A 23,824-nucleotide genomic window follows, 5' to 3' on the forward strand; every position below is an offset into this window, starting at 1 on the left:
GCACGCACGCACACACACACACACACACTATCATTGCAAAGTTTTTTGTGGTCTAAACAGTTTGGCCGCCATCCACACCAACCACACCCGTTGTGCCCAGTGGGGCATTTAACTGCAGTGTTTTTTTTAGTTGTATAAATATTTAAATCTAATTTGGGATGATTGCATTTACAGTGCTGAATTAATCTAAACCTTTAGAGGAGAACAATAATGCTTAAAAACTGCTTCTAAACGTAATTTTGCACAAAATGTAACAGACACCAACACATTAGTAAGTAAATTAGACTGCAGATGCTAACTCTTTCACCACAAATCAACAGCTGAACATGATATCCTCCCACCTCCACCAAAATAAAAGATATGAAAAGACAATGATACACATTGTTCAACAGCAAATGTTCAAATTCAGTTCGGCAGAGAAAGTTTTATGGTAGCAGATGGTAGCAGGACAGCAACAATCAGGTAGATGTTGCTGGAATGAAGTGCTTACACCCATACCAAAATGTTGCTGAAGCATATTTTCTTTTCTTTTCCTCCTTTGGTGAATTTCCTTAGGCTGTATTTTTGTAAAGTAATCTATTAGAAAGTCCAGGTGAATATTTGGTGAAGCAATTAATTTAAGTGACATTTCCTAAATTAAAGGTGAACTTGTGGTTGCACCTCCACTCACCCAAAACCGTTCAAGCACGGGTGTCTAATTTAAGCAGCAGCAGAGTCGCTGAGTAATTAACTGTGGCTTCAGAATGTTGCATTCTGCCCTTTAGTTTTCATTTCCTCTCACTTATCCAGTGTACCAGGCTTGTGTATGTATGTTTATGTGTATGAATAAGTATCTATATTGTATGTGTGTCTCTAAACTGGAGGCTTTCAGGTATGTAAAAATGTCATTACTAGTTTTCTCACAATAAGATAAATCTGAGCAAGTCTAAAAGTAAATAATAATCTAAATATTATATACAAATCTCATGTTAAATGTCTCAACTAAAACTAAAACTAAAGCTCCACCTGGAACAGCGCAAGGCCATGTCATGCTGACTCAAATCCCTCAAACAGCGCGCAAAGCCCACCAACACCCTCGGGGTCGGTGGACAACGTGTCCGTCACCTCTGGTGTTGTGTTGAATTTAGCTACTGTGCTACTGTGTGGTTCTGTGCATGTGGTTTAGGTTGCACAATGGATTCGCTTGTGAATGTGAAGACTGGATAGGTAAATAAATAATTGTGTCACTAGGAGCATTTTACAATGGGGAGTAGTTGGACTATTAAATGATGCCTTCTAAAATACTTTTATCGGGTAATGTTAGTGTGAATAGCTGTGCGCTCGGCAAGATATTTAACATTTACATTTAACTTTTCTATTTGCATTCATATAAAATTAGATTTACATTTCAAATATATGTAATATTTAGATTTACATCTCGACTGTCGTATTCAGCTAAATATGAGAAAACTAGTTGCGAGTGATATTTTTACATTTGGTGCCCGATACTCCTGTTTACTGAGCTCAGAGAGTCCAATCTTCTGTTTGACATTTTAAACAAATAGAATATTATTTGGTTTAAACATTTATTCACTGAACAACTCGGGATGGTTTCAAGTATGTTTTTATGTAACTCTCTCAAGTCTGAGCAGATCTGTTTACAACTGACCTATTTAATTCACTCTTCAGTCAGATTAAGGTGCAGATTAAGGTTCTGACCTCAGTTCTGAAGTCCAACTCCTGTCTCCTATGAGAGAACTGGACCTGAGTGACAACAGGTTGCTGGAGTGAAGCTGCTGTCTCAACATGAGACTCCAGCTGATTAACTGGTGACTCTGAGGTCAACAGATTATTAAAATCAGTCCAGACTGATTCAGTCCTTTTGGCAAAACAGAGATTTTCCTGTTTGACTATTTCCAATAAATAAATCTGTGACAGAAGCCTGTTGGCAAGCTTAAGGAGTGGTACAAACACAAAAGAATCAGCCAATCAGATCAGATTGATCTGATTAAATTGTCATGGCAACAGAAAGTTAATCTGGATTACTGCTGCCAGAAGTCCTGATACATTGAAATTCCAAGTGAACGGTCTTATTTAAGACAAGAAGGCAAAGAAAGCAACAGTTGTACACAAAGTGCAGCAACCCCCTAAAAGAAAATAAAACCTCTGGTGAATTTTCAAAATAAATAAACCTATGTTTATGGCAGATAACTTTCAACTACGTAGAAGAGACCAGCACTTGCAAAATATAGTTGGAAGGAAAAAAATAACTGCAATACAAAATAAATAATCAAGCAATTGGAGTGAAAATATTGGAATCACCCACAGTAACATCCCCAAAATCTGAATAAAAAGAGCTCCTCCTCTGCTGGAAGGGAACAATTGCCATCTTTTGTGGCTCCTTTCACGTGCTACAGGTTGGTTATATCACACGATCGCACGTGAAGTCGTTTTCAACGGACACGGACATGCAGCCAAACTGCTCCACATCCGCTGAATTGTCAGAATAAACATGTTTATCCAGAAAAAATCCATTTCCATTCATTGCCTAAAGGATAGCAATGTGTTAAAATGTCTTCTATGCTCAGAAATAGTTTTCATTGTCTGAGTAGCGTCTCACCAACATCCAGCTGCAGCCTGTTTCCAGCTATGGCTTTTAGCTGTCATGTTATACTTTGTTTTATAAATAAATTAAATCTAATCTGGGATGATGCATTTACTGTCCTAAATTGGATTTTCTAAGAATTTTTACCAACAGCTCAAAAGAAAATTGTACTTATTTGACAGCAAATTATCATATTTAGTTAGATTGAGGGCAAAAATCTTCCAGATAGATGTTTCTAAGAACAGAGTGATTATTGATCTGATGCATGTTTCATCCAGTTATTCCTGGACTGCAGCGGTGATACATATAATCTTTTCTCTATCGTGCTCAGAGGTGGATGATTTCCAAGATGTTTCAGGCTTTATTTATGCAGTCGGCGTTATGAATTCACACATGCTGCTCCCTGGGTTCAGACTCGCTGTTTACATAAAGGTGAACTGATCATATTTCCTTCCCATGTTCCTCTTTTTTCCACCATAATGCGAATTAATTATGTCTGAATTTCCCATGGGTGGACTTTTTGTATTCTATTTGCAAGTCCAGGTGAATATTTGGTGAAGCAATTAATTTAAGTGGCAGTTCCTAAATTAGAGGTGAACTTGTGGTTGCAGCTCCACTGACCTCAAACTGTTCAAGCATGGCTGTCTAATTTAAGCAGCAGCAGAGTCACTAAGTTATTAACTATGAGTCACAATGTTGCATTCTGCCCTTTACTTTGTGTTTCCTCTCACTTTTCCAACTAACACGCTGCACAAAATATACATCTGACCCTGGAGTCACCATACTTTGGTGACAGACTTGCCCCAAAGCTGAATGCGCACACACACACACACACACACACACACACACACACACACACACACACTCTTACCTTCCAGGCTGCCATTCGCTCTCTGTAGGCGTTTATTAACGTTAACTTTCTTTCCTTCCCCATGATCGAGGATTCTCACAATCCGGGACTTCAGTTTTACGCGTGCTCATTTACGCACCGCGGCCAGGACTCCGCGTATTCAGCGTCTCTCCGTCACTCCGGGGTATCCGCGTGTGTCCAAACGGGAGGAATCGGTTTGAGGCCTTTAAGTCGGAAGTTAGGGGCCACTTTTGCTGTCATGTGATCCCAGTGGACAATGTTTTTATTTTAACTTATATTGCCAAGGTTTTTTTTTCGTGTTAAATAAGCTCAAGACAATTTATTCTAAAATGGATTCTGTCTTATTTATTGTTACATACGCGCACGCGCACTCACGCAGGCGCACTTTCCGTAAGGGTGCAAACCACCTCCGTGTTTTTGACCAATAAAGTCGCACTGAGATTTATTAGCCAAGTTTTTCCTGATTCAACCTGACTCTTAAATCTTGAAGTTTCACTGGAAGCAGAAGCAGAGCCTTCGGGAACCATCTGTTTTATTAAGTTAGAGTGCTTGTTTGTGTCCCACCACATGCCGGAGAGCTCACACTGATGTGAGAATGGGAGTCAAAAAAGAAATCACCAGGTGAAATTTGTGGTAGTAAATCTCTTAGCAACACACTGTGAGCCACTTTAGGGCCCACATTTGGAATTTATATCTGTCTCCATGTTCCTTTTAACACATCTGCTGTTATCAACTCATTAATTAAGCTTGTGTCAACTCTACCGAGAGAGCTTGGTGTGGGAGAGAAATATGACCACAGTCACAAGCAGACATCTGCTCCCAACATGCTGATGTTGCAGAAGATTAGTCTTTAAAGGGCTTGTTTCCAGGAACAGACAGAAAAGGCGAAACTGTCAGGCAGCAGAGAGTGATACGGACACCTTTATGTTGTGAACTTGGTGATTATTAATAGTAGGCCGTGCCGCCGGATTTTCGCTTCTGTCAAAATTGTATTTAAATGTTATGTATTTTATCTTGATCTTCATGCCTGATAACACCTTAATCATTCAGCATAGTTTTATGATTTGTGCTGCTTTCAAAAAGCAATGTAAATGCAAAAAGAATGCTGTGAAATATTTTCTTTGTTCTCTTTTGATAGGAACTCAGTCAGGCGCTTGAAACCTGAGATACTTAAAGTGAAATCGGAGGGGAGAAAAAGGTTGCCCTCCTGTGTTTGTGTGTGCATGGACACAGAGATCTACTTGTTTTAGAAGATAAGATAATCGTCACTCAGGTGGCACTATGTAAATTTTAACTAAAAGGTGTTTATGCTTTTGCAGGTGTTTTTGCAGGGTAAAGCCACCGTAGTTTCTCCAACAGAATCCACGGAGCTGCTCATACGTCATTGAGATTCATCACATGTTTAGATCAGAGCAGGCATTAGTGGCTCCATTCCTTTGTCTGAATAATTTGAATTCCATTTCCTTTCCACTTAATGGAGGACTGCAAGTGGCTGCTAAGACAATGATCTGCACTTTTCTTTTGTGTCTTTCTGTGAGATAATCCTCACATCTCTGATTCTTCTATATAAACAAACAAAATCAGAACAAAATATCTGTTTTTATCTATTTCTGCTTGATTATCTTATCTGTTTGCCACATTGAATGGTTGTATAAAGTGCATACTAGAGTGTCACTCCAGTGAAGTTTATTGCTAAAAGATAAATGCAACAATTCTGATTTTACCTTTTGTTACATACCATATTTTAAGTAGCTTAAACTAAGCTACTGGTTTTCAAATATACAATTTCAGAAATCATAGTATTCAGTCAATCAAATTGACGTTTATAAGTTCCATTGGACAACTGGACTTTGTCCTCCTCGGGTTCTTAGAAGCACCATACCACCACCTGCTGGTCAATTTTTGTTCAACAGTCTTACTTATGTTTATTTTTACTTGGGTTTAGCCTGCATTACTTTTTCAGTGTCATTTGATTTAAACAAAAAACAAACACAGTATTTTAAGTTTTACATGTAAACTACATTGAGATAACAGGAAAGTAAAAGGAATTGTTAATTCTGCTGGTGTGACTGAATCCATCTTCTTTAACGGTTTATCCAAATATCGTCTTCTTTGCTGTTAAAGAGCAACATCATTCATTAAAATTTAGACATCCTTTCACATTTACCTTACTTTTATGTATTCATTTACCTTTTTCCGTAACAGTATATGTTGTTATCATGCCAGCTTTAATGTGGTCTGTTACATGGCAGTGGAGCAACCATGTGCCTGGGAACTGAGGACGCATCTTTAGTGTCTGATAGAAAGGTGATCCAAAAAAAAAGTTTGAGTTTCTTTTTTAATGTTTTTTTTGTATTGGTTATTAAAATTAAATACCTTTGACGATATATGTATCAAAGAAACTCAGTTTACCTGGAAGGTTGCTGGAAATAGCTCATACACGTCAGTGCGATGTGGACCACCACCCAGCTAGAGGCGATAGAGAGTTAATATTCCTCTTATACCATGATTCAGCATGTGTGTCTAGAGTTAAATACCTTATATTCAGCACTGTGTCCATGCCAGTGCACAGAATGTATGTCCACATCAGTGCCCATTCCCATCAGGTACCAGTAGACTTTATCACCAACTTCCATGTTCAAGCCATCGAGATTGCCGTACATTTGTCCATTGATGGCTGTGTACACGAAAATGGGCGCACAGATCACTTAAGATGGTGAAAAATATCTAAAATGTCTATCGAGAAGATTTCTATGTTATCTCACCGTGCATCTTGTTGCTTTCTATAAAGGTCTCGTCAGTCTTTAAATTTGTAGGAGGGTTCCTGATGTGTGTTCGAATGTTTTCATCTAGATACCTGTTGTAATGTGATTATTTGGGAACCAATGTAACAACAGGACATTGTTTCTATGAGTACATACACACTACTGTTCTGACATCATAACCACATAAAATAATATTTAGTTACCAGCTTTCGTTCTCATCAAAAATCAGGAAAAGCAAGGCAAACTCTTCTATTTCTTTCTTCATACCAAGGGTTCTGAAACACATAATAAAGTGAATATCACTACTTCTGAACTAAGACTTAAAGGTCTCCTTTTATGTGCAGAACTCACCTGGCCCAGCTACGGCGACAGATTATCAAGGGGCCAATCAGACCACTGTATAGATCCTAGCCAGCAGATAGAGAAAATAAGTGTGATTGTGTGTGTGTGTGTGTGTGTGTGTGTGTGTGTGTGTGTGTGTGTGTGTGTGTGTGTGTGTGTGTGTGTACCTTGACAACATCAACAGTAGAGTAGTATGCTGATACAGAGCACTCTTCTTGCTCTGTGGTTGGACCCGTATTCTTTGTGACATACCAGTAATACGTATGAGTCTCCCCTGTAATGAGAACATATATGCCATGTTTATATGTAACCCAAGAGATTATTTGGGAAACTTCATAACTCCCATGTTTGTCTGCAGCCCTGCCGTCTGTCTGTACCTGGTTTGGTGTGGTATACATCAGGCGTGTCTGTTTTGACTCCGTTTGCATGGATTGAATAAGGCCTGGATGCCATGTTTTTAAAAACCACCTTCACTTTGTCTCCCACATTGGCGTGAATCATTAAACCTGTATCAGAGACAATGCAAACTTAACCACAGAGCAGAAAATAAGGCTGAATGTGACACAGATGTGAGATCCAAAGAAACAAATTGAGGAGCGTCACCAGCTGAAACCATACCCATTATTCCAAGGTGCTCCGTATCTGCTGTCCTTTCCACCTGCTTGGTGAATTTGTCACTGGTGAACTGACGGTAGACAACCTTCTTATAGCGGGACCCTATAAATCCAGCCTGCTTGTCCAAGAAGACAGAACCAGGACTGCAGTAAGAGAGAGAGATGTTATTTAGCAAAACCTTAGATGGATATACGCTTTGCTGGTGCTGTAAAAGTGCTCGTGTCACTGAAAACGGGCCAAGCATTCAGATCGACACTCAGGAGCTTCTGTACCTCTCCTGACCACGAAAGTTCTCAGTCTCCCATATGCGACTGGGAGAGTAATCCCACTCTATTTCCACGGCAGCTATGTAGTAGGTCTTTGAATGGAGCATAATTTCACTCTGACGCTGAAATAAGCCACATTTCTCCACAGTGTAGTTGGCTCTCATCCCACCACGATAATTGGAAACTGTAGGCGACACCACCTCAAACTGACCTGGAACACATATTTTTGCATAGCATGTTCAGAATAAACACTCACAATGAGGAACAAAAGAAGAAGCCTGTGCATCCTTTATGAACTCATTGTAATCTGCATACCCATACTGTCGGGCTCCATGGTAACAGTGTGGGAGATGTGAGGGAAGACACTGATAGAGTCTCTCCTGTTCTGAAGGTAGATAAATCTGTTCCCTTGGAAGTAAAGGCTGTTTATGTCTGACTCTGAACCCAATCCTGACAGGTGCCATGTTACTTTTTTGCCCTTACACATGGTCAGACCTGGAAGGCTCCTGAAGACAAACCCATTGATGGCTAGAAAAGAGTCAGAAAAACACCAAGTGGATGATTTTTGTGCAGACAGATTATATATTTCACATCTTTTCAGAGGGATTGTGAGGGAAACAAGTCCTTCGCACCATGCATCTTGTTGCTTTCAATGAAGTCCTCATCCTCTTTGTTAACAGTGGTAGGAGCACTGGTGAAGGTCAAAATGTTTTCATCCAGATACCAGCTCAGATTCTCATCGAACACAGTGGCCAAGAGATGGAACTCTTTATCATAGTGTTTCTATGCAAAAAAACCCAAATAATAGAAAAAAGAAAAGGAATGTTACATGGCCAAAGAAGTTTACTAAGAAAGCCAATCATAGCGCAGTTGGCCATGTTGTAGAAAGCTCGATAATCCCAAGACTAATTTATATATTTAACTGTTATTGTGTGTTATTGTGTGAGATTCTTACCTGCACTCCTTTTTTAAGAGATCCAGGTCGACAGACAAGAAGTGGTCCAACCAGCCCAGAGCTGGTATCTTTAACAGGGTCGACTGCTGAGTAGTACAGATAAGTTAGGCAGTCAGCCTCGCCCTGCACTGGACCAGCACCTATTGGAACCGTCCACTCATAGGTGTACACTGAGCCGGGTTTGACCAGAGCAGCTGGGAGAGGGGTCACCACTCCTGGTAACGTACATTTCAACAAAGACCATTAAAAATGCTGGGCTTACATGCTCAGAGTGTTAGAGGTAGTAGGGTTCAACGCACGTGGCTGTTTTTTCAGCTCCCTCAGTCTCTTCTCTGTGTAGGACTCTGTGCAGACCAGAAATGGTGGAGAAAAGGGATGAGGAGGGTCTTCACTTACATTCCATGAACATATTGTGTATTTGTGTGCAAGTTAGCAACCTTCGAGTTCATTGAAATAAAGCGTCCCATCCTGCTCCACACTGTACTGAACACCATGTGGTTGCATACTGTAGGGGCGACTGGCTTTGTTCTTAAATACCACACTGATGGTGTCCTTTTCTTCAGCTCGGATCACCGGACCTAAATATGCATTAGAATGAGATATTTAGTCAACTGACCCGACGCAGCAGTAATGACTACAGTAATTTTGCAAGAAGGAAGTAAATATAGTTTCATTGTAACAGTAAATGTCATAATTCTAAACTAAAGTGAGGATTACATTTAAAAAAAATACTCAGTCTTGCTTTCCTTGCTATCTTAAATTCATTACGTCACATGATGAACATGCAACCCAAAGCCACAGCCTACTCTGATTTACCCAGTATCCCGAGGTGTAGCTCCTCTGGTGTCCTCAGCATTTTGGTCATGAAGGTGTTGTCCGAGTATTCCACATAGCGAACCTTTTTATAGCGGCTCCCGATGCGGTTCTTGCCTCTGGTTAAAAACGCCTCAGCCTCTCTGCGCCAGTGCAGAAAATATGAATTACATTGTTATTTCTTAGTATGGTCCTGAATTATGGGACTACTGTGTACATATGCACATGAACGAACTCATCATCAGTGGGTGTGGGAGCATAGTCCCAGACTTCTTCCTCCGCAGCTATAAAGAATGTTCTGTGCTCGCCGTGAGGTCGTGGTTTATGGACATTGGGGAAACATTTCTTGATCTCAAATAGGGCTTGCATTCCAGCTGAACAAATCAAGAAAACAAAGTGTTTGGAAATGGAACACGTGGGCTTCTGTTGTGTTGTGTTGTGGGACCTTACCCATCAAGTGGTCGTTGACAGTGCAGGTCAGGAGCCAGTGTCCAACATTGTCAGCCATCATTTCAGCTGTAGTGCTGGAGCCGGGGGAAAGACTGACTGTGTCTGTGTGGCGGTTCTGCGCCGTCAGGATCTGGCCATGGAAATGGACTGAATGGGTGTCCACCTTGTTTTAAAGGATAACAAAACAGCAAAGAAGGGGGAATTGAATAAACATATTAATGCTTTTTCTATAGAATCCACCAGTTCCTAGCTAGTCTCACATTTAATAACTACCTCATTGCCTAAACCAAACAAATGCCAGTGGATCTTGTTGCCCTGGCAGATGCTCAGGCCGGGCAGGTTTCCATACAGAAACCCGTTTATACCTGCAGATGACACATGCATCAATAAAGAGTGTAGACGCATGCGTCCACTGTGCGTTATGGTGTATTTGGCATATTGACAGCTCTTCCTCACCATGCATCTTATTGCTCTCAATGAAGTCCTCATCATCTTTTAGGTCCATGGCTGGGTTTGTGATGTACGTCTTGATATTATCGTCCAGATACCAGCTGAAATTCTCATCAGACACCATGAAAAGCAGCGCATATTGATAATCTCCCGAGTGGTCTCCATGTAGGTCGAGAGTTCCTGCAGTTGGGAGCCAGCATCATCAAATCAGTGCTTAATGATAACATACAGTACATACTGTATGAGATGTGTACATCTATATTCACAATGTTTACATTTTCAAAAGTTCAAGCGCACCTTTCTTACAGATAAGGAGGGGCCCTATCAGTCCAGAGTTAATGTCTTTGGGTGTGTTGACGTGAGAGTGGTAGAATCTGGTCAGACAGTTGCTGTCTTCCGATGTGGGGGCATGGTCTTCTGTTAGGGTCCACTCATACGTCACCGTGGTACCAGGAAGCACAAGGTCATCACGCTTCTGCTCTGGCCCGGTCTTATCTGGGTATAAGGCTCCTGCAGACACACGTAAAACACTCGTGAAGTCTATTCTTGAACTTATTGTAGCATTGAGGCATCGATGCTCACCCTCGCTGCTCTTGCTGTAGTTCAGTGCATGTGGATGGATGCTGTAAGGTCTGGATGCTGCGTTCCTCAGGTGGACGATCACAGTGTCTCCTTGCTCAGATGCTAGCAGCGGCCCAAGGTAGCCCAGCCACCCTGGTTTGGTCACTTCTGTCCTGTAGGTGGCGTCGCTATATTGCTTGTATACAGCTTTCTTGTAGGTGGGACCGATTCGCTGTGGGCCTCTTTTTAGGAAGACAGAGGCTTCTCTGTAGAAAGAAACACGTTATAACCTTCCTAAATAATTGTATCAATTTAAACCTATTTATAAGTTCAGGTTGCAGACGCGTTTACATCTGGATGTCTCAAACTCCAAAGGTGTTTTGTGAACCTTGATTTAAACTCTATCGGGTTTTTTTTTATTTATTTTTTTTTATTTTGGTCAAAGCCTAAAATAGAGTTTTTGCTGTTACCAAATTTAAGTGAGTTATAAAATATAGATATTAAGTGCTCAAAGGAAAAAACAAAACAATCATCAATGGATTTTAAAAGATATTTGGTTACTTACTCGTCTTCGTCCACTGTACGGTTCTGAATGAGGTTCATCCCACTTGGAGCATAGTTCCAAGATACCTCTTCTATTCTCAGAAAGTACTCTCTTGTCATTCCAGAGACACACACTGCTGCACAACAAAGCAACACTCCCTTTAACCCCAACCGATGCATTCTGGGGTCCCCAGCACAACTGCTTCAGAGGAATAATACTTTTTATACAGATGATGAGACCGAAGCCAAACAGTGGAACTGACTGATGAGTCTGTCTGTCTGCGGACTCCAGCCCTTCTGTGTTTCTTTATACCCCCTCAGTGACGGCATTGAAAAAGAACAAAGGTCAACAACCTAATAGTCTGGTCAACAAGTCAGACTTGCATAACATGAGACTGTGTTAATGCAACAAATGTGCTCCTTACTAACCGAACAGGTAGTTTTATTCTCTCTCTGACATCCATCAGGGGCAGGATGCATAGGAAATTAATGTTTGTGTCCATTCTGGTCCAGTGAGCTGACAGGGGGATTTATTTAATCCGCGCCACGCTGTCACACTGTTGTGGGCTTTCCTTACTCAAAAATGATGATGTTCTGCCAGATGAGGATTACGACACCCTGGAAACTCAGGGACAAAATGATTTCAAAACAGGGAGCGTATTGACTCACAACACAGACTCCACTCAAACTAAGAATCAATCAATATGGATGAAAGGAGGGAATCAGATAAGCCAAAGGTGCAGGAGGTGAGAAATGCTGATTTTAACTTTTAAAGTGCTAAATGACAACAGGATCTAAGAATTATAACATTTTATTCAAGAATGCACAAACATACAAAAATGTGGCTCTAATATATATAAAATATCCATTCAATACTGACCAGCATCAACCAGATGCAATGAAAACATTTTTTTTTCAAAAAAGAAAAGGTTCTGGAAATGAAAACAAATGTACAGTACACAATGTCATAATCCTGATTTACTCCAACATGACACATAAAGGTTTGAACTTAAGATAAAAACTTGTGTGTAAAAACAATCTCGTCAGCTGAGGAGCTGTAAAACTGTCCAAATTCAGTGTTTGCAAAGACACAAGTAGAGCTGTAAAGCTGTTCTGTAGTTGTTGTGCTTGTAAAGCAGCGCAGGCACATTTAACACATTCTTTCTAAAATTCCTGGCAGTTTCTGTTATAGCTGCTGCCTGTGTTTTAATGATTGTTTTTTTCTCCATTTTGTAACAGTTAAAGGTTTAAAAAAATATAATTTTTACTCTGGCACATGTCAGGTGCCCATGATAAAATACTGCACGTGATATAAAAGACATGTTCACCAGCAGAATGGCTGTCCTGTGTTCAGAAACAATGCAGATGAGGCCTCGGCTATACCAGTGTGTCTCTTCTGTTGCCTCTACTGTATATATGCCTGTGTGTTTATTTAAGCATTGAGGCTATACTCTTGTTTGTAGCAACATGGACGGAAAATAGCATTGATTAAACCATTTCCCAGCTGCAGGAGACAGATGAGGAACTCCAGCGAAGCCAGACCGAGCAGTATGCACAGCAGAGTCACATTCCATTCCACAATATGAAGTGGTTGAAGACAGCGTGACCAAGTATTGGGCTGGAAGAGATACCTGGAAGAAGACAAGAGAAAACAGCTGCTAATGGCAACGGGAAAAAAAGATATTTTTACCCAACAGGTAAGAAATAACAAACATCAAGATAACCAGACAGTTGGATATTTTAGAAGAACAGTGTGAATTTATTCTGAGGGTCCAGTTGCTGATACAACTATAGTCTAAAGGAACAATATATAATATTGTCACTTTTGGTTGTGCAGTTATACATAGTAGCTTGATTGTGTCTCTCACTGTCAAGCGACTGCTAAATGGCTAAAAATTAAATGTAAATACAACAGATACTGATAGAATCAAAAGGATTCTCCTATGTGTGCTGCAGCATGCTATTTCCCCACCTGCCACTCAGATCGTTAAACGGGTATCCCCATCCAAAAACTGTGAAGCACTGGGGACCCTTCAACAAGGCGAACCCTGATATGACAAAGCAGTAGGCAGATCCCAGCAGGCCGACCACAGCTGCAAATACAGAACCGCACATCTAGAGCCAAACACAGACACACAAAGTGAGATGTGGGACGAGAATGCATTCTTGGATGGCTGTTGCATGAGCATGTGTGAAACAGAGACAAAGACTACATAAAGAATGCTTTTACACTTTGTAGATACATTATGCTACAGAGAAAATGACAGCACGTGCCCTGCAGCACGTGCCCTGCAGCACGTGCATACACACACACACACACACACACACACACGCACACACGCACACACAGTGCAGCTGCTGAGAGTTACCTTACAATGGGTCCCCTGTTTAACTGATATAGCTGGATTAGAATTTGCATTCCATCTCACAAGAAGCCGACATTAATTAGCTTAAAACCAGTAGGGGAATAAAGCACAAACATTTTCAAGGGGGAAAAACAATCAGCAGTTGAAATTTACTATGACCAAAAAAAGACACACAGAAATATGAAGAAATGTGTCAGCTTGACACAATAATTATGTTTAACCAGTTGAACTTGCTGAAAGTACTGGACTAATACAGCATCTCTAAAGAATGAGATGTCACTGATCCTTCAGAAGAGAAAAAGTTAAAGCAGTCCTTACCATTAAGCTTTGATTCCAGCAGCAGTTACATTTCCCAAGGGTGATAAAGACAACAGCTGGCACCAACATCTGGAAGCACAGAAATGGGCACTTCTGAGTTTCAGTTCAATTTCAATTTTCTTTGCTTTTGTTGTGTTTCAGCAACTAAACATGGTGATAGTTTGCATTTGGATTGCCCCATTAGAAGTTTTACTGGGAATATTGAGAGCAAAACAGAATTCTATCATAGCCTCCATAGTTTTGTGATAAATAGAACTGCAACATGGAAATACGGTACTTGACGTTAATGTGACCACTCATGTCCACATTTGATAAAATTGTGTTGCCTAATGGATATGATGAATGTTTAGAATTGCTGACAAGACCAGTGGGGAACTCAGATTAGTGCATAAATTGTGCAGTCTGCTCAGAGAACCTTGCTGAAAAGGACAAAAGGGTTGAATCTGAGAATTAAATCTGTTTATTTTAAATTTTTGCTCTTTCCTCCTCCAGTCAGTCCTCCTGTTTCCTGTGTTGTCTCTCTCTCACACAGCGGTCAAGGACCTTAAATCACATCCCTACTGAGGGGGGAAGTTCCCAAGGTTTTTCATACACACAATGTTCATGTGCATCCTTACATACACATCCTGGATGTCCTTCATAAACCACTATCCAAAGAATGACAGGGTGTGTATGTGTGTGTGTGTTGGGGGTTGACAATATCGAGGGAGGTGCACATGGATAGAGGAGGAAAAAGAGGGAGGAAGAGCACTAGCTAAAGATAGAATAGGCTCAGTGGAATTCAGTTTGCTCTGTGACTCTTTGGTTTCCAGAGCATAAAATTTAATACGGCAAAGGCGTAAAAACATGATTTGATGTATGATACTGTAATTAAAACACAGCAAAAGGAACTACCGTGCGCTCCTTAGAGATTCAATCTCTCTGAAGAACCTCTAAACTTAATCCACCATCATGTCGGAATAACTGTTCTATTGCTTTTGTGCATCCCATAAATCACACGATCTCCTCCAGATCACTTCTCTTGTATTCTCCCCACATTGATTGTGAAACAGAAAGTGTTGTTTTCACTATAAAACAATTTAAAGCTTTTCATTAACGAATTAGACTCAAGCTTCTCTTCAGCTTTTACAAAAACAATGACTCGGGGTAGTTTGCAGCTATGGAGATCTGTTTCACCGACTATAAAGAACTTCTTCTCTATCAAACCTTGAGGCACAAGACACCTACAAAACAACGTATCTTATTTAAGAGAGTGAACATTTACAGAACTGAGCAGTAAGTGTACTGCACAGCCAAGTTAGTGTTGTCTGGAGAAACATAATCTCCCCTCTGTTTCTACTTTAGCCCAACAGAACAGTTCCGTTCTACTCGGTCTGCACATAAACCCATCAGATCAGCAACATGTAGAACAGACGGATTAGCTGGGAAATCACACAACACTCCATTGTTCTCATGGAAAAATGCAATCATGCCCCAACTTCCCCTAAATAGGAAACTATTAATACTATGAGAGGTCAAAATTTGCGCTATGGTTGGATGATACCAACTCACATAACTATGCTCAGAACAAATGTTTGATGAGAAATAAGATTATTTTGAACACAATGACGCAGCCTTGATTATGAATGCAGCCACATTACAGCATAGGAAAGATGGTAGGAGGACATCTGCTGCATGGAAAAAGCTTTAAGATTCACAAATCAACAGTCACACTATAGTCATCCGTCAACAAGATAATAATGTGGAGAAAATAATCCAGTGTGATAAAGTTTTCTTTCCTCACCAGCAGTCCACCTCCTCCTAGTCCACCAGAGTACCAGATGAAATTGGACAAACGATCATCTTGGACATAGCTGAGTTCCCCCATAGGAAACAACAGAAGCAGGTTGGCCAAGATGGAGCACAGGGCCAGAGGCAGGAGGGCCAGGCCCAGAGACCTGGCGAAACCCACCGAACAACACATCTCTCTTCCAAATAACACTCGCAGCTGCAGAGAAGAGAGGACTGGAATGGAGCTGAGAGCACAAGGAGGGAAAGAGGGGAGGGAAGTGTCAGAGCAGCTGGGGTGCCAGGAAATGAAAACAAGTGACGTTAGTGTGGGTGTGTGTGTGTTTCCTCCAGCTACCATTTGGTTTTATTGTGTTTTGTATTCTTCGCAAAATAATTGATTTTATAATTTTCTTAAGATGCATTTTAGTCATTAAGCAGATGTTTTTGTCCAAATTGACTTACAGTGGGAGACATAAGCCACTATTTGATTGGAACCAACGTGAATAAAATACTAACTCATGGTGCTACACTACCTAGTACATGTGCAACTACCAACTAACAGTGCAGAGCTGTGGAGTTAACCTAAGAATAAGTTTAACTTCCTCCAGAAAGAGGAAGCAAAAGGTATCAAAGCCCCGCCACTTTATATTTGGTATCATTGAAAAGCCCTAGATGTCTCTGTAGAGAGCAAAAGTAGTTAGTAGTAGTATGTAGTATGTAGGTGGGTGATATTCCGGTTTGAAAATGTCCTCCACGGAGGAAAAATTTAAATTACTGGTAGTCAGGAATGCTAGACACATTTTAGGATTGCTCACCTTTATTGCACACAGGAGTACTTTCATTTAAAATGAAGACTATGAAGAAGAATGAGTTAAAATTACCATATTTTCACAGTTTTAGTTCAACCCAGATGTGCATTAGACAAAAAAAGTGAATTGGAAGAATAATGTGATGTGACAGCATCAAAATCTCTATGTGGGCCAATAGGGCCAACAGAGCTGCTCATAACTGCATGCTCAGCATGTTGTTTGTGCTGCTTCATAATCTGTCTGGAATCCAGAAAATCCAGATAACCTCTGCTATAATCTGGATCTGGGCATGAGCAAGATGTTTCAACCAGGTTTAATTAAGGTTATTAAGGAAAACAGCCTAACACATGGCTCCTTACAGGGGTTGACTTGGTACCAGGTAGGATTTGGATCTGAGCAAACAACAGTGAAAGTGAAAAGTCTACAATGATTCAGCAAAAGACATGATGGACAACTATGACTGTGCCACTCACTGCAGAATTTAATGTTAAAGTATACTAATGTTAAAGTATGTTGTCAAGGTCAACATACTTGATCAAAGCATGTACTCTCCCAGTTAGCTTCAAACAGGCAGGTGTTTTTTTCAGCAGTAATATATAAAACAAAACAAAAGCCTGATTAACATGTTAACAATGTTAAATGTTACAATAAGCAATTAAAGAATGTAGAGTATAGATTAAAAATAATCATCAAGAACAATAAAGTACTTCTTATGTATTTTGACAGTGGGCACAAGGTGATTCAGCACTTACATGAAATATAATTAGATTCCCACACAAAAAAAATACAATTCCCAGAATTACTTTCTATGGTAAATGCTGTCTAGAATCAGAGATAATTGTGACTCTAGAATTTTCTCATGACAGTGGAAAATAGAAATAATCTTGAGAGACAAAAAATACTCAGGTCGAAAAAGCCTTTCCATTGGCTAGGCACTGAATTCTGAATTATTCCCCATCCACACAAGTTTTTCATACTACATATGTATGCAAAATGTTTTCACGTCCAGATTTCAATGAAATTCAATAAAACTTTGCTTTAAGAAGTCACTTAATTTAACTTATTATTAAATCAAATACAGAAAAAACATCTCAGGACTGAACTAACCATGCAGCAAACTGCATGCATGTTAAGCTGATATGATAATTGTCCACTAAAAGTGACCATTTTGATCTCACACAGATGTGATCACACCAGTTGGTTATTTAAAAGTGCAGTTAAAAGCAAATGATGCCCGGAGACATGAAAAATTGTCCACAAACACTGAAATGATTGACAGTCATAGTTTGCCTGCACTGCATAAGGATTGATTTGGGTTTTTTTCCAATTAAAAATGATAATCAGATCACTGACACCATTTTCACTCTTCAGATTTTGGATGGTTCCTCTATGAATGCATATGAGGCAGGGTGGTCGGTACTGTTTGTCTAGTACCCCTGAGCACATCCATCACCTCTGGGGTCCGATCCCGCCCACAGCACCTTGGACGGATGATTAGTTTGACTGACAGATGGGCTCCACCAGTCGCCCACTGTAATGATTTGTCCCCGCCCAAACTGTGACCTCTTGTGGCCTGTGTGCATGAAAGAATTGGCAAATGAACAAATGTAATGAGGTTTTTGATTTACTTAAAAATAACCTTAATATGAGGAACAATAATGTTGATTATTAGAGAATTATTCCCTAACATAATATGAAAAGTATGTGAAATATGAGTGAATTCATCAATCATCTACTGCTTTATCCTTAAGTGGGATTGTGAGAGGGGGGGTTGAAGTCCATCCCAGCTGCACTCAGACTGGGGGGGTTACGAACTGGACAAGTCACCAGCTCATCAGTGATGATTCAGTGATGATTCACTCAAATAAATGAATCATTTCTGAACTGTCTCATTTGGTAAAAGCATTATAAAACATTTGGCCAATTTTTGTATTTTATTCAGTACCTGTGATTGGCCAGTTGACTTTATGGCCCCTCTTTATCAGCTCTTCTGCCACCTCCTGGCGGACGCCTTCTTCCAGATGGACCAACCACTGTGCAGCTGGACATACAGAAACGTTTATGCTGGTTATCTACTGTACGTAAATATGTAATACATGCATTGGTGTTTCAAAAGGGGTCTTACTTTTTTGGTCATAGTGTACATAAATTCTTGGTGCATCCAGAGCTTGTTGAGGATTCATTCCAAACTCCAACATATTCAACAGCACCTTAACACAATAGCAACTTTAATAAATAACTTATGCCACAATGAACTCATAAGGTTGAAAAGAAATATCTCTTTACCCCTCATTAGAATACCTGGACATGTCCTTGTGGTTGCATTAAACCCCCCATAACTCCCAGTGCGGCCAGTAATCGAGGTTTTTGCGAGCTGCTTGGAGAGTCGGTTAGAAGTGCTGCCATTATTGTGTGATACGGACGCTTCCCTCCAGCCACACAATTGAAGTGGTTGCGACGTAAATTGAAGAATGCACCACGATTCTGTGAGATTTCATAACATCATCATTTAATACACAGGTTTCTTTAGAATTCTTTGCTCATCATAATTTCAATAGAGGATGTGTAAAGAAGGTTCCCGACCTATTTGCAATAGTTAAACTGCAATTATAAATCAAATGATAATGGGACATTTATGTGTTACAGGCTTGTAGCGCATGTATTTGTGAGAAGAAACAAAGTGTAATCACACTATCGGTCAACCCTAGAAGGAGAGTGATAAAACAGAGTAGAAATCCTCTTTCAGTGACACTGACCTGCAGTGAAAATCCACAATCCTTAGGGACCAGCCCTGTTCCAAAGCCCATGCAGTTGCTATTGACAAATGAACAAGCGTTGCCGTGACTATCAAGTACGCAAAAATAGACGGTGTCACTTCCACCAGTTGGTCCAGGCTCCACGTCTGCCATGGCCCTACATGCACGCGCACAAACGACAGCAGAACAAAAGCAGAAGGCACAAGGCTAAATAAATGTACAGAAAACAGAGATTAAAGTTTTTGGGTTATAACAGTGCATATAAATTCATGGCATTTTAGTTTTATGCTTCGAAGACACTTTCTCAACATGTTTTTAATGTTTTCTTGTTTTTGAAATATTGTAAATAAATTGCCAGCAAATGTTTTAATGCTAAATTAAGTAATTAAAAGGACAAGACTGATAGTAAGAAAATAATACTGAAGCCCATCCTGAGTAATGTATATTTATTGATATAACACGTTTTAATTACATAACAAGATAATTGTGCATTGTGTTCATATGTGCCCGTGCTCACGTGCATGTTATCACTCGTTAGTCAAAAAGGTAATATGGACTATAAAATGAAAAAAACTTTTTAAAAAAGTTCAAAGTCTACAGTAAGTAAACGTTTGCCAAAACACACACACACACACACACACCACACACACACACACACACACACACACACAACAAAATGGAGGACATAGAAGAGTATGATGGGATGGACATAAAGGTCAGAGGGAAATAAATTCTACAGTCCTATCTAATGTCAACAGAGCACAACTGGTACACACTGGTACCAAATGACACAGAGAAACACACACACTCACACACACACACACGTGCACACCCATACACACACACACACACACATGCACACACGCACACACCTGTCCATGCTGATGTGCTGTGCCCGCTTCTGGCTGTAGCTCTTGTCCAGTAAAGTTCCCAAAGGAATGGTCACGTGCTCTGGGTCTCCCAGATAACTCAAACTGTCTGTTACAGTCAAACGAAGTGCCTCCACTAGAATATGAATGTAGTCAGAACTGTTGTGGCCTAAGGCTTTACCCACACACACACACACACACACACACACACACACACACACAAATACGCTCATCAGGACACCAATTACAAACAAGCAATGGTTGTCACATGATGAGCAAGAGGGATCATTGAATGGCCATCTTCTTTTCCAGAGGTTTTGCATTTCATATTTTGCAGCAGGTAATTAAATCTTTATTTGAGCAGCTCTAATATGGAAATGTATTTTGTTTATCTAAATACCTTTGAGAGGAAAGCTCTCCAGGATGTTGAGGAGCAGCAGGGCAGCCAAGCCCTGACTGTTAGGAGGAGGCTCCCACAGACGCACACCCTGAGCACACAATGGAGTCATTCCCTCTGCTAAACATGTTATCAAAATCCAGATAGCTTCAGCATCTAAGGTCACTGATTTTACCTTGTAATCCGTGCTTATGGGTGTGATGACCTCACTGTCATGGCTGCTGAGGTCATCCAGGGTCATGACTCCTCCATGTTGGCGTATGACATCAACAATAGCTTGGGCCACTCTGCCTTTGTAAAAGGCCGATTTGCCACCCTCACCTAAAGTCTGTTGATAGATGAATCATAAACCCAGAACTCCTCCATTGATTACGCCTATAAAATATGTAACGATTAAGGCATGATTTGAAGGCTGCGCCTTATGAATGTGTGGTTTAATTATTAAGGAACTAAGGAAGAAACACACGTCACGTTTGAGGAATGAGTGTAATGCTCCGGTGGAAACTATCAGTTAGGACGCTGAGGTCACTTCTATTGTTCCTATACTGGGTGGGTGGGGGGGGTAGGGGGGGGGGGGGGGGGGGGGGCTCTAGCATCACTCTGTTTGCATTTCCCTCTGAGGAATCCACCACATTATATCCCCTCTAATTGTCTGTTTTACTTTCACTCCTGCCTTGCTCATTCCAGCCCAGTCTCCTCTCTTCAAACCTTCAGTCTACCTTCAACTTTCTCGTGTAGTCGATGTAAGACTCTGATGGATTGCATTGCACTCTTGCTTGTATAAATGATGGTTTCTAAGGATTTTATAGTACCTTCAATGTTTGTGCCAGGGCAGGATTTTTGTATAACTGTCCAGATTTTGGTGCATGACCATCAATCAGAAGGTTTCCATCTACTTCCTTCCCAGCGTCTCTCAGGGCAGCAACCCAGTTCGTCCAGTGATGAGTTGTCACCTCAGCAACAGGAAACCCCACCTCTGCAAGCTCCACCGCCCCACTCAGTACCTCCTGCAGGGACAGCTGGAGAAGCAGGAAGGGGAAACACTCTTATTACCTCACGGAAAAAAACATTCTGCAGAAAATATAAGTCCCTGTTCTGACATGGAACATGACAAAACATACGACCAACTAAATCTTGGTTGTACTTTCCTTTGTGTGAAAAAATTATACCTGAATATTCTGTAAATTACCGGCACAAAGTCCAACAGAAAAAATAAGAAATTAACCTTTTGACTGCCAAACATCTGTATGGTATCACACCAGCATGCCGGGGCCCCGGGTACCGTCACATTCAAGGCATCAAAAGGTAAAGGAGGTGCTTCTGCTGTGTAACCGAGGCCTTCTATGAAGTCCAGGGTCTGAGCTCTGGATGAACGGCCACTATGGGCGAAAGCAGAAACTCAGCTTAACATTCTATATTATAAACAATAACTATGAAATCTGAGACATTCACCTGCCATTAATCCCTTTGATATCTCCCGTCTCTCCATTATAAAATAAACAGAAAGCATCACCGCCGGGGCCAGTGCTACATGGCTCTGTTACTGCCAGCGCTGCTGCAATGGCAACAGCAGCATCTGCTGCATTTCCTCCACGTTTCAGAATATCTGCACACAAACACATACTGTTATACACACACACACACACACACACACATAATTTCACCTAAACTATTCGTAATGTTGCTCAGTAGGAGTGTATGGCCTCGATGTGCCCAAATACACTCACTGCAGCATTTGTGTATGCTACCGATGAGTTGATGGATGGGGCTCTCTGTGTGGACATTTTTAAAGATTTCCTACTTGCAAAAAGGAACCGACAGATGTCCTTCTGCTGGATTGTTGCCCTCTTACCTGCCCCTCCATCACCAGGGTGTATGGATGTGCCATTGTGAAGAAGCTGCGCGCTGCAGATGCCACTTCCTGCTATCAGTTATCATGAAGGCTGTGGGAATATGTAATTCCAGATTGGTCTGACTAATTAACTGTTCTGTCAATGTGCGGCCTGTCCCATTTGGCAGGTAAAAATGTATATTATTAATATATATTATGATTAATATTACAGTAATCATGTTACAGAATATTTGATGGGTCTTATTTTACATCAGACATTCTGACAAAGTTGTGTGATAATCATGGATGTTCCCTGTGACACCGTTATTTCAAGTTAAAATTGCAGCCAGTTCACTGCTTAAGGTACTGTTGCTGGAGGCAACATTCAAGCACTAAATAGAGAATAACCCGAAGGAATTTTGTTACCTATATCTGGTTTTGCTATTTGTCTGTTAGTGTTTACCATGGGACTCTCATTTCACAAAGTTTAAGATGAGCGTGGGACCGTTTTCTACTCACCCAGTCCTATATTTGAAGCCAGGGATTGGCTGGACGCCACACAGCCGTGGAGACTCACCACAGGTGACCGTCGAGAAGAAAAAGTCAAATCAGCTTCCATCTTGTTTTCACCATAACCATAAAAAATAAGCAAATACGGGGCAAAATATCCTGTTTATAACTGTACATCGACTACTCGGATGTCGATTGAGTTAGTCTGCAGTGGAGCGGCAGCCAGAGAGGACAGATTTTATCGATTGATCAATTTGCGTCAAAAGCAAGTTGTTTCTATACCAGTGTTTTCACAATTTACACAATTTACTGACCATATTCATATCTGGACTGACACTCTTTCGCCCACTCTTATGTTCAAATGTACACATCTACAGATCATATGTTCTGTGTGGAAAGGCTCTAGAAATTAGAGTTGCAATACAGTTAGGTAGTCCTTCATAATATTCGAAGTAAATACTAATATTCCAATATTTATTATTATTATTGTTGTTAGTAGTAGTAGTTGTAATATATAATGTGTTTTAATTAGTATTATTAGCCTTTTTTATCACTCAAAGTACAACAACGCCACAGCTCAGGGGGCGTCACACTTCATATTGATAACCTTTCAACATCATTTTTTTATGATTTATGCATTCCTTTTGTCCCTTTTTTGTTTGTGAATGTTTTGACTACACCCTGTTTTAGTCACTGAACTAATAAAGGAGTCTTTCTTGTCACAAAAGCGGTTCCCACTACAGATCAACCACGAATCGACCAGCTGTCTGTCGCTTCCCTTTCTGTCTCCATGTACACAAAACACCTGGTAGAACATTAACTACTGTCTTCAGTGGTGTATCTGTGCACACAGAGGTATGTTATCTTACATTAATGACTGTGTACTTGTGGGTGACAGACGTGGATGCATCCCTTTATGACCAAAAGAAAATTACATTATATTTTCCTTTGAAATCTTGTGCTTGAATTAGTGATTAAGTTGT

The 23,824-nt window shown here is 40.5% G+C and overlaps 3 protein-coding genes and 1 long non-coding RNA gene across 6 annotated transcripts; 1 reads left to right on the top strand and 3 right to left on the bottom strand.

The window, feature by feature from the left end:
• The first annotated feature begins 3,603 nt into the window (after positions 1-3,603).
• On the top strand, positions 3,604-4,877 carry LOC115247154 (uncharacterized). Its single transcript, XR_003886204.1, has 3 exons — positions 3,604-4,076; positions 4,594-4,653; positions 4,775-4,877. It is a non-coding gene; the product is annotated as an uncharacterized lncRNA (long non-coding RNA).
• A 247-nt stretch (positions 4,878-5,124) lies between these two features.
• cp (ceruloplasmin) lies at positions 5,125-11,503 on the bottom strand. The gene is made up of 24 exons (XM_029827756.1): positions 11,238-11,503; positions 10,694-10,938; positions 10,409-10,621; positions 10,118-10,291; positions 9,935-10,026; positions 9,662-9,824; positions 9,447-9,585; positions 9,215-9,354; positions 8,836-8,976; positions 8,698-8,742; positions 8,399-8,613; positions 8,076-8,226; positions 7,759-7,971; positions 7,450-7,654; positions 7,181-7,320; positions 6,940-7,068; positions 6,730-6,836; positions 6,572-6,627; positions 6,424-6,495; positions 6,221-6,312; positions 5,993-6,132; positions 5,868-5,924; positions 5,646-5,751; positions 5,125-5,570 (listed from the first exon to the last, which is right to left on the bottom strand). The coding sequence occupies exons 1-24, from the start codon at positions 11,393-11,395 to the stop codon at positions 5,548-5,550; spliced, it is 3,216 nt and encodes a 1,071-aa protein (XP_029683616.1). The 5' UTR covers positions 11,396-11,503; the 3' UTR covers positions 5,125-5,547.
• A 507-nt stretch (positions 11,504-12,010) lies between these two features.
• Positions 12,011-18,511, bottom strand: tm4sf18 (transmembrane 4 L six family member 18). The gene is made up of 5 exons (XM_029827760.1): positions 18,424-18,511; positions 15,683-15,914; positions 13,900-13,968; positions 13,188-13,330; positions 12,011-12,846 (listed from the first exon to the last, which is right to left on the bottom strand). Exons 2-5 carry the CDS (start codon positions 15,860-15,862, stop codon positions 12,648-12,650), a joined length of 591 nt encoding a protein of 196 aa, XP_029683620.1. The 5' UTR covers positions 15,863-15,914; positions 18,424-18,511; the 3' UTR covers positions 12,011-12,647.
• Positions 18,464-23,800, bottom strand: LOC101066382 (glutathione hydrolase-like YwrD proenzyme). 3 transcript variants are annotated; one of them, XM_029827757.1, is made up of 11 exons: positions 22,851-23,800; positions 21,953-22,106; positions 21,726-21,879; positions 21,313-21,519; positions 20,676-20,828; positions 20,504-20,591; positions 20,107-20,278; positions 19,235-19,391; positions 18,765-18,962; positions 18,604-18,688; positions 18,464-18,519 (listed from the first exon to the last, which is right to left on the bottom strand). In XM_029827757.1, exons 1-9 carry the CDS (start codon positions 22,948-22,950, stop codon positions 18,771-18,773), a joined length of 1,377 nt encoding a protein of 458 aa, XP_029683617.1. In that variant the 5' UTR covers positions 22,951-23,800; the 3' UTR covers positions 18,464-18,519; positions 18,604-18,688; positions 18,765-18,770. The 3 variants fall into 3 exon arrangements, with proteins under 3 accessions (XP_029683617.1, XP_029683618.1, XP_029683619.1); XM_029827758.1 differs by lacking the exons at positions 18,464-18,519; positions 20,107-20,278 and having other exon boundaries at positions 18,780-18,962; XM_029827759.1 differs by lacking the exons at positions 18,464-18,519; positions 20,107-20,278.
• Between the last annotated feature and the right edge of the window lie 24 nt (positions 23,801-23,824).

This window comes from Takifugu rubripes, chromosome 20 (assembly GCF_901000725.2).
Source record: "Takifugu rubripes chromosome 20, fTakRub1.2, whole genome shotgun sequence".
NCBI classification, from domain to species: domain Eukaryota; kingdom Metazoa; phylum Chordata; class Actinopteri; order Tetraodontiformes; family Tetraodontidae; genus Takifugu; species Takifugu rubripes.

Excerpts from the sequence above, each read along its gene's own strand:
- cp (XM_029827756.1), bottom strand. The coding sequence starts at position 11,395 with ATGCATCGGTTGGGGTTAAAGGGAGTGTTGCTTTGTTGTGCAGCAGTG. Across the intron at positions 7,321-7,449 it reads AACTTTCGTGGTCAGGAGAG|TCCTGGTTCTGTCTTCTTGG; the intron begins GTACAGAAGCTC and ends CTCTTACTGCAG. Across the intron at positions 5,752-5,867 it reads TATTTCCAGCAACCTTCCAG|ACACTAAAGATGCGTCCTCA; the intron begins GTAAACTGAGTT and ends CCTTTCTATCAG.
- LOC101066382 (XM_029827757.1), bottom strand. The coding sequence starts at position 22,950 with ATGGAAGCTGATTTGACTTTTTCTTCTCGACGGTCACCTGTGGTGAGT. Across the intron at positions 21,880-21,952 it reads ATCAAAGGGATTAATGGCAG|TGGCCGTTCATCCAGAGCTC; the intron begins GTGAATGTCTCA and ends TTTCGCCCATAG. Across the intron at positions 21,520-21,725 it reads AGATGTTTGGCAGTCAAAAG|CTGTCCCTGCAGGAGGTACT; the intron begins GTTAATTTCTTA and ends CTGCTTCTCCAG.
- tm4sf18 (XM_029827760.1), bottom strand. The coding sequence starts at position 15,862 with ATGTGTTGTTCGGTGGGTTTCGCCAGGTCTCTGGGCCTGGCCCTCCTG. Across the intron at positions 13,331-13,899 it reads GCTGGAATCAAAGCTTAATG|ATGTGCGGTTCTGTATTTGC; the intron begins GTAAGGACTGCT and ends GTTTGGCTCTAG. Across the intron at positions 12,847-13,187 it reads TTTAACGATCTGAGTGGCAG|GTATCTCTTCCAGCCCAATA; the intron begins GTGGGGAAATAG and ends GTCTTCTTCCAG.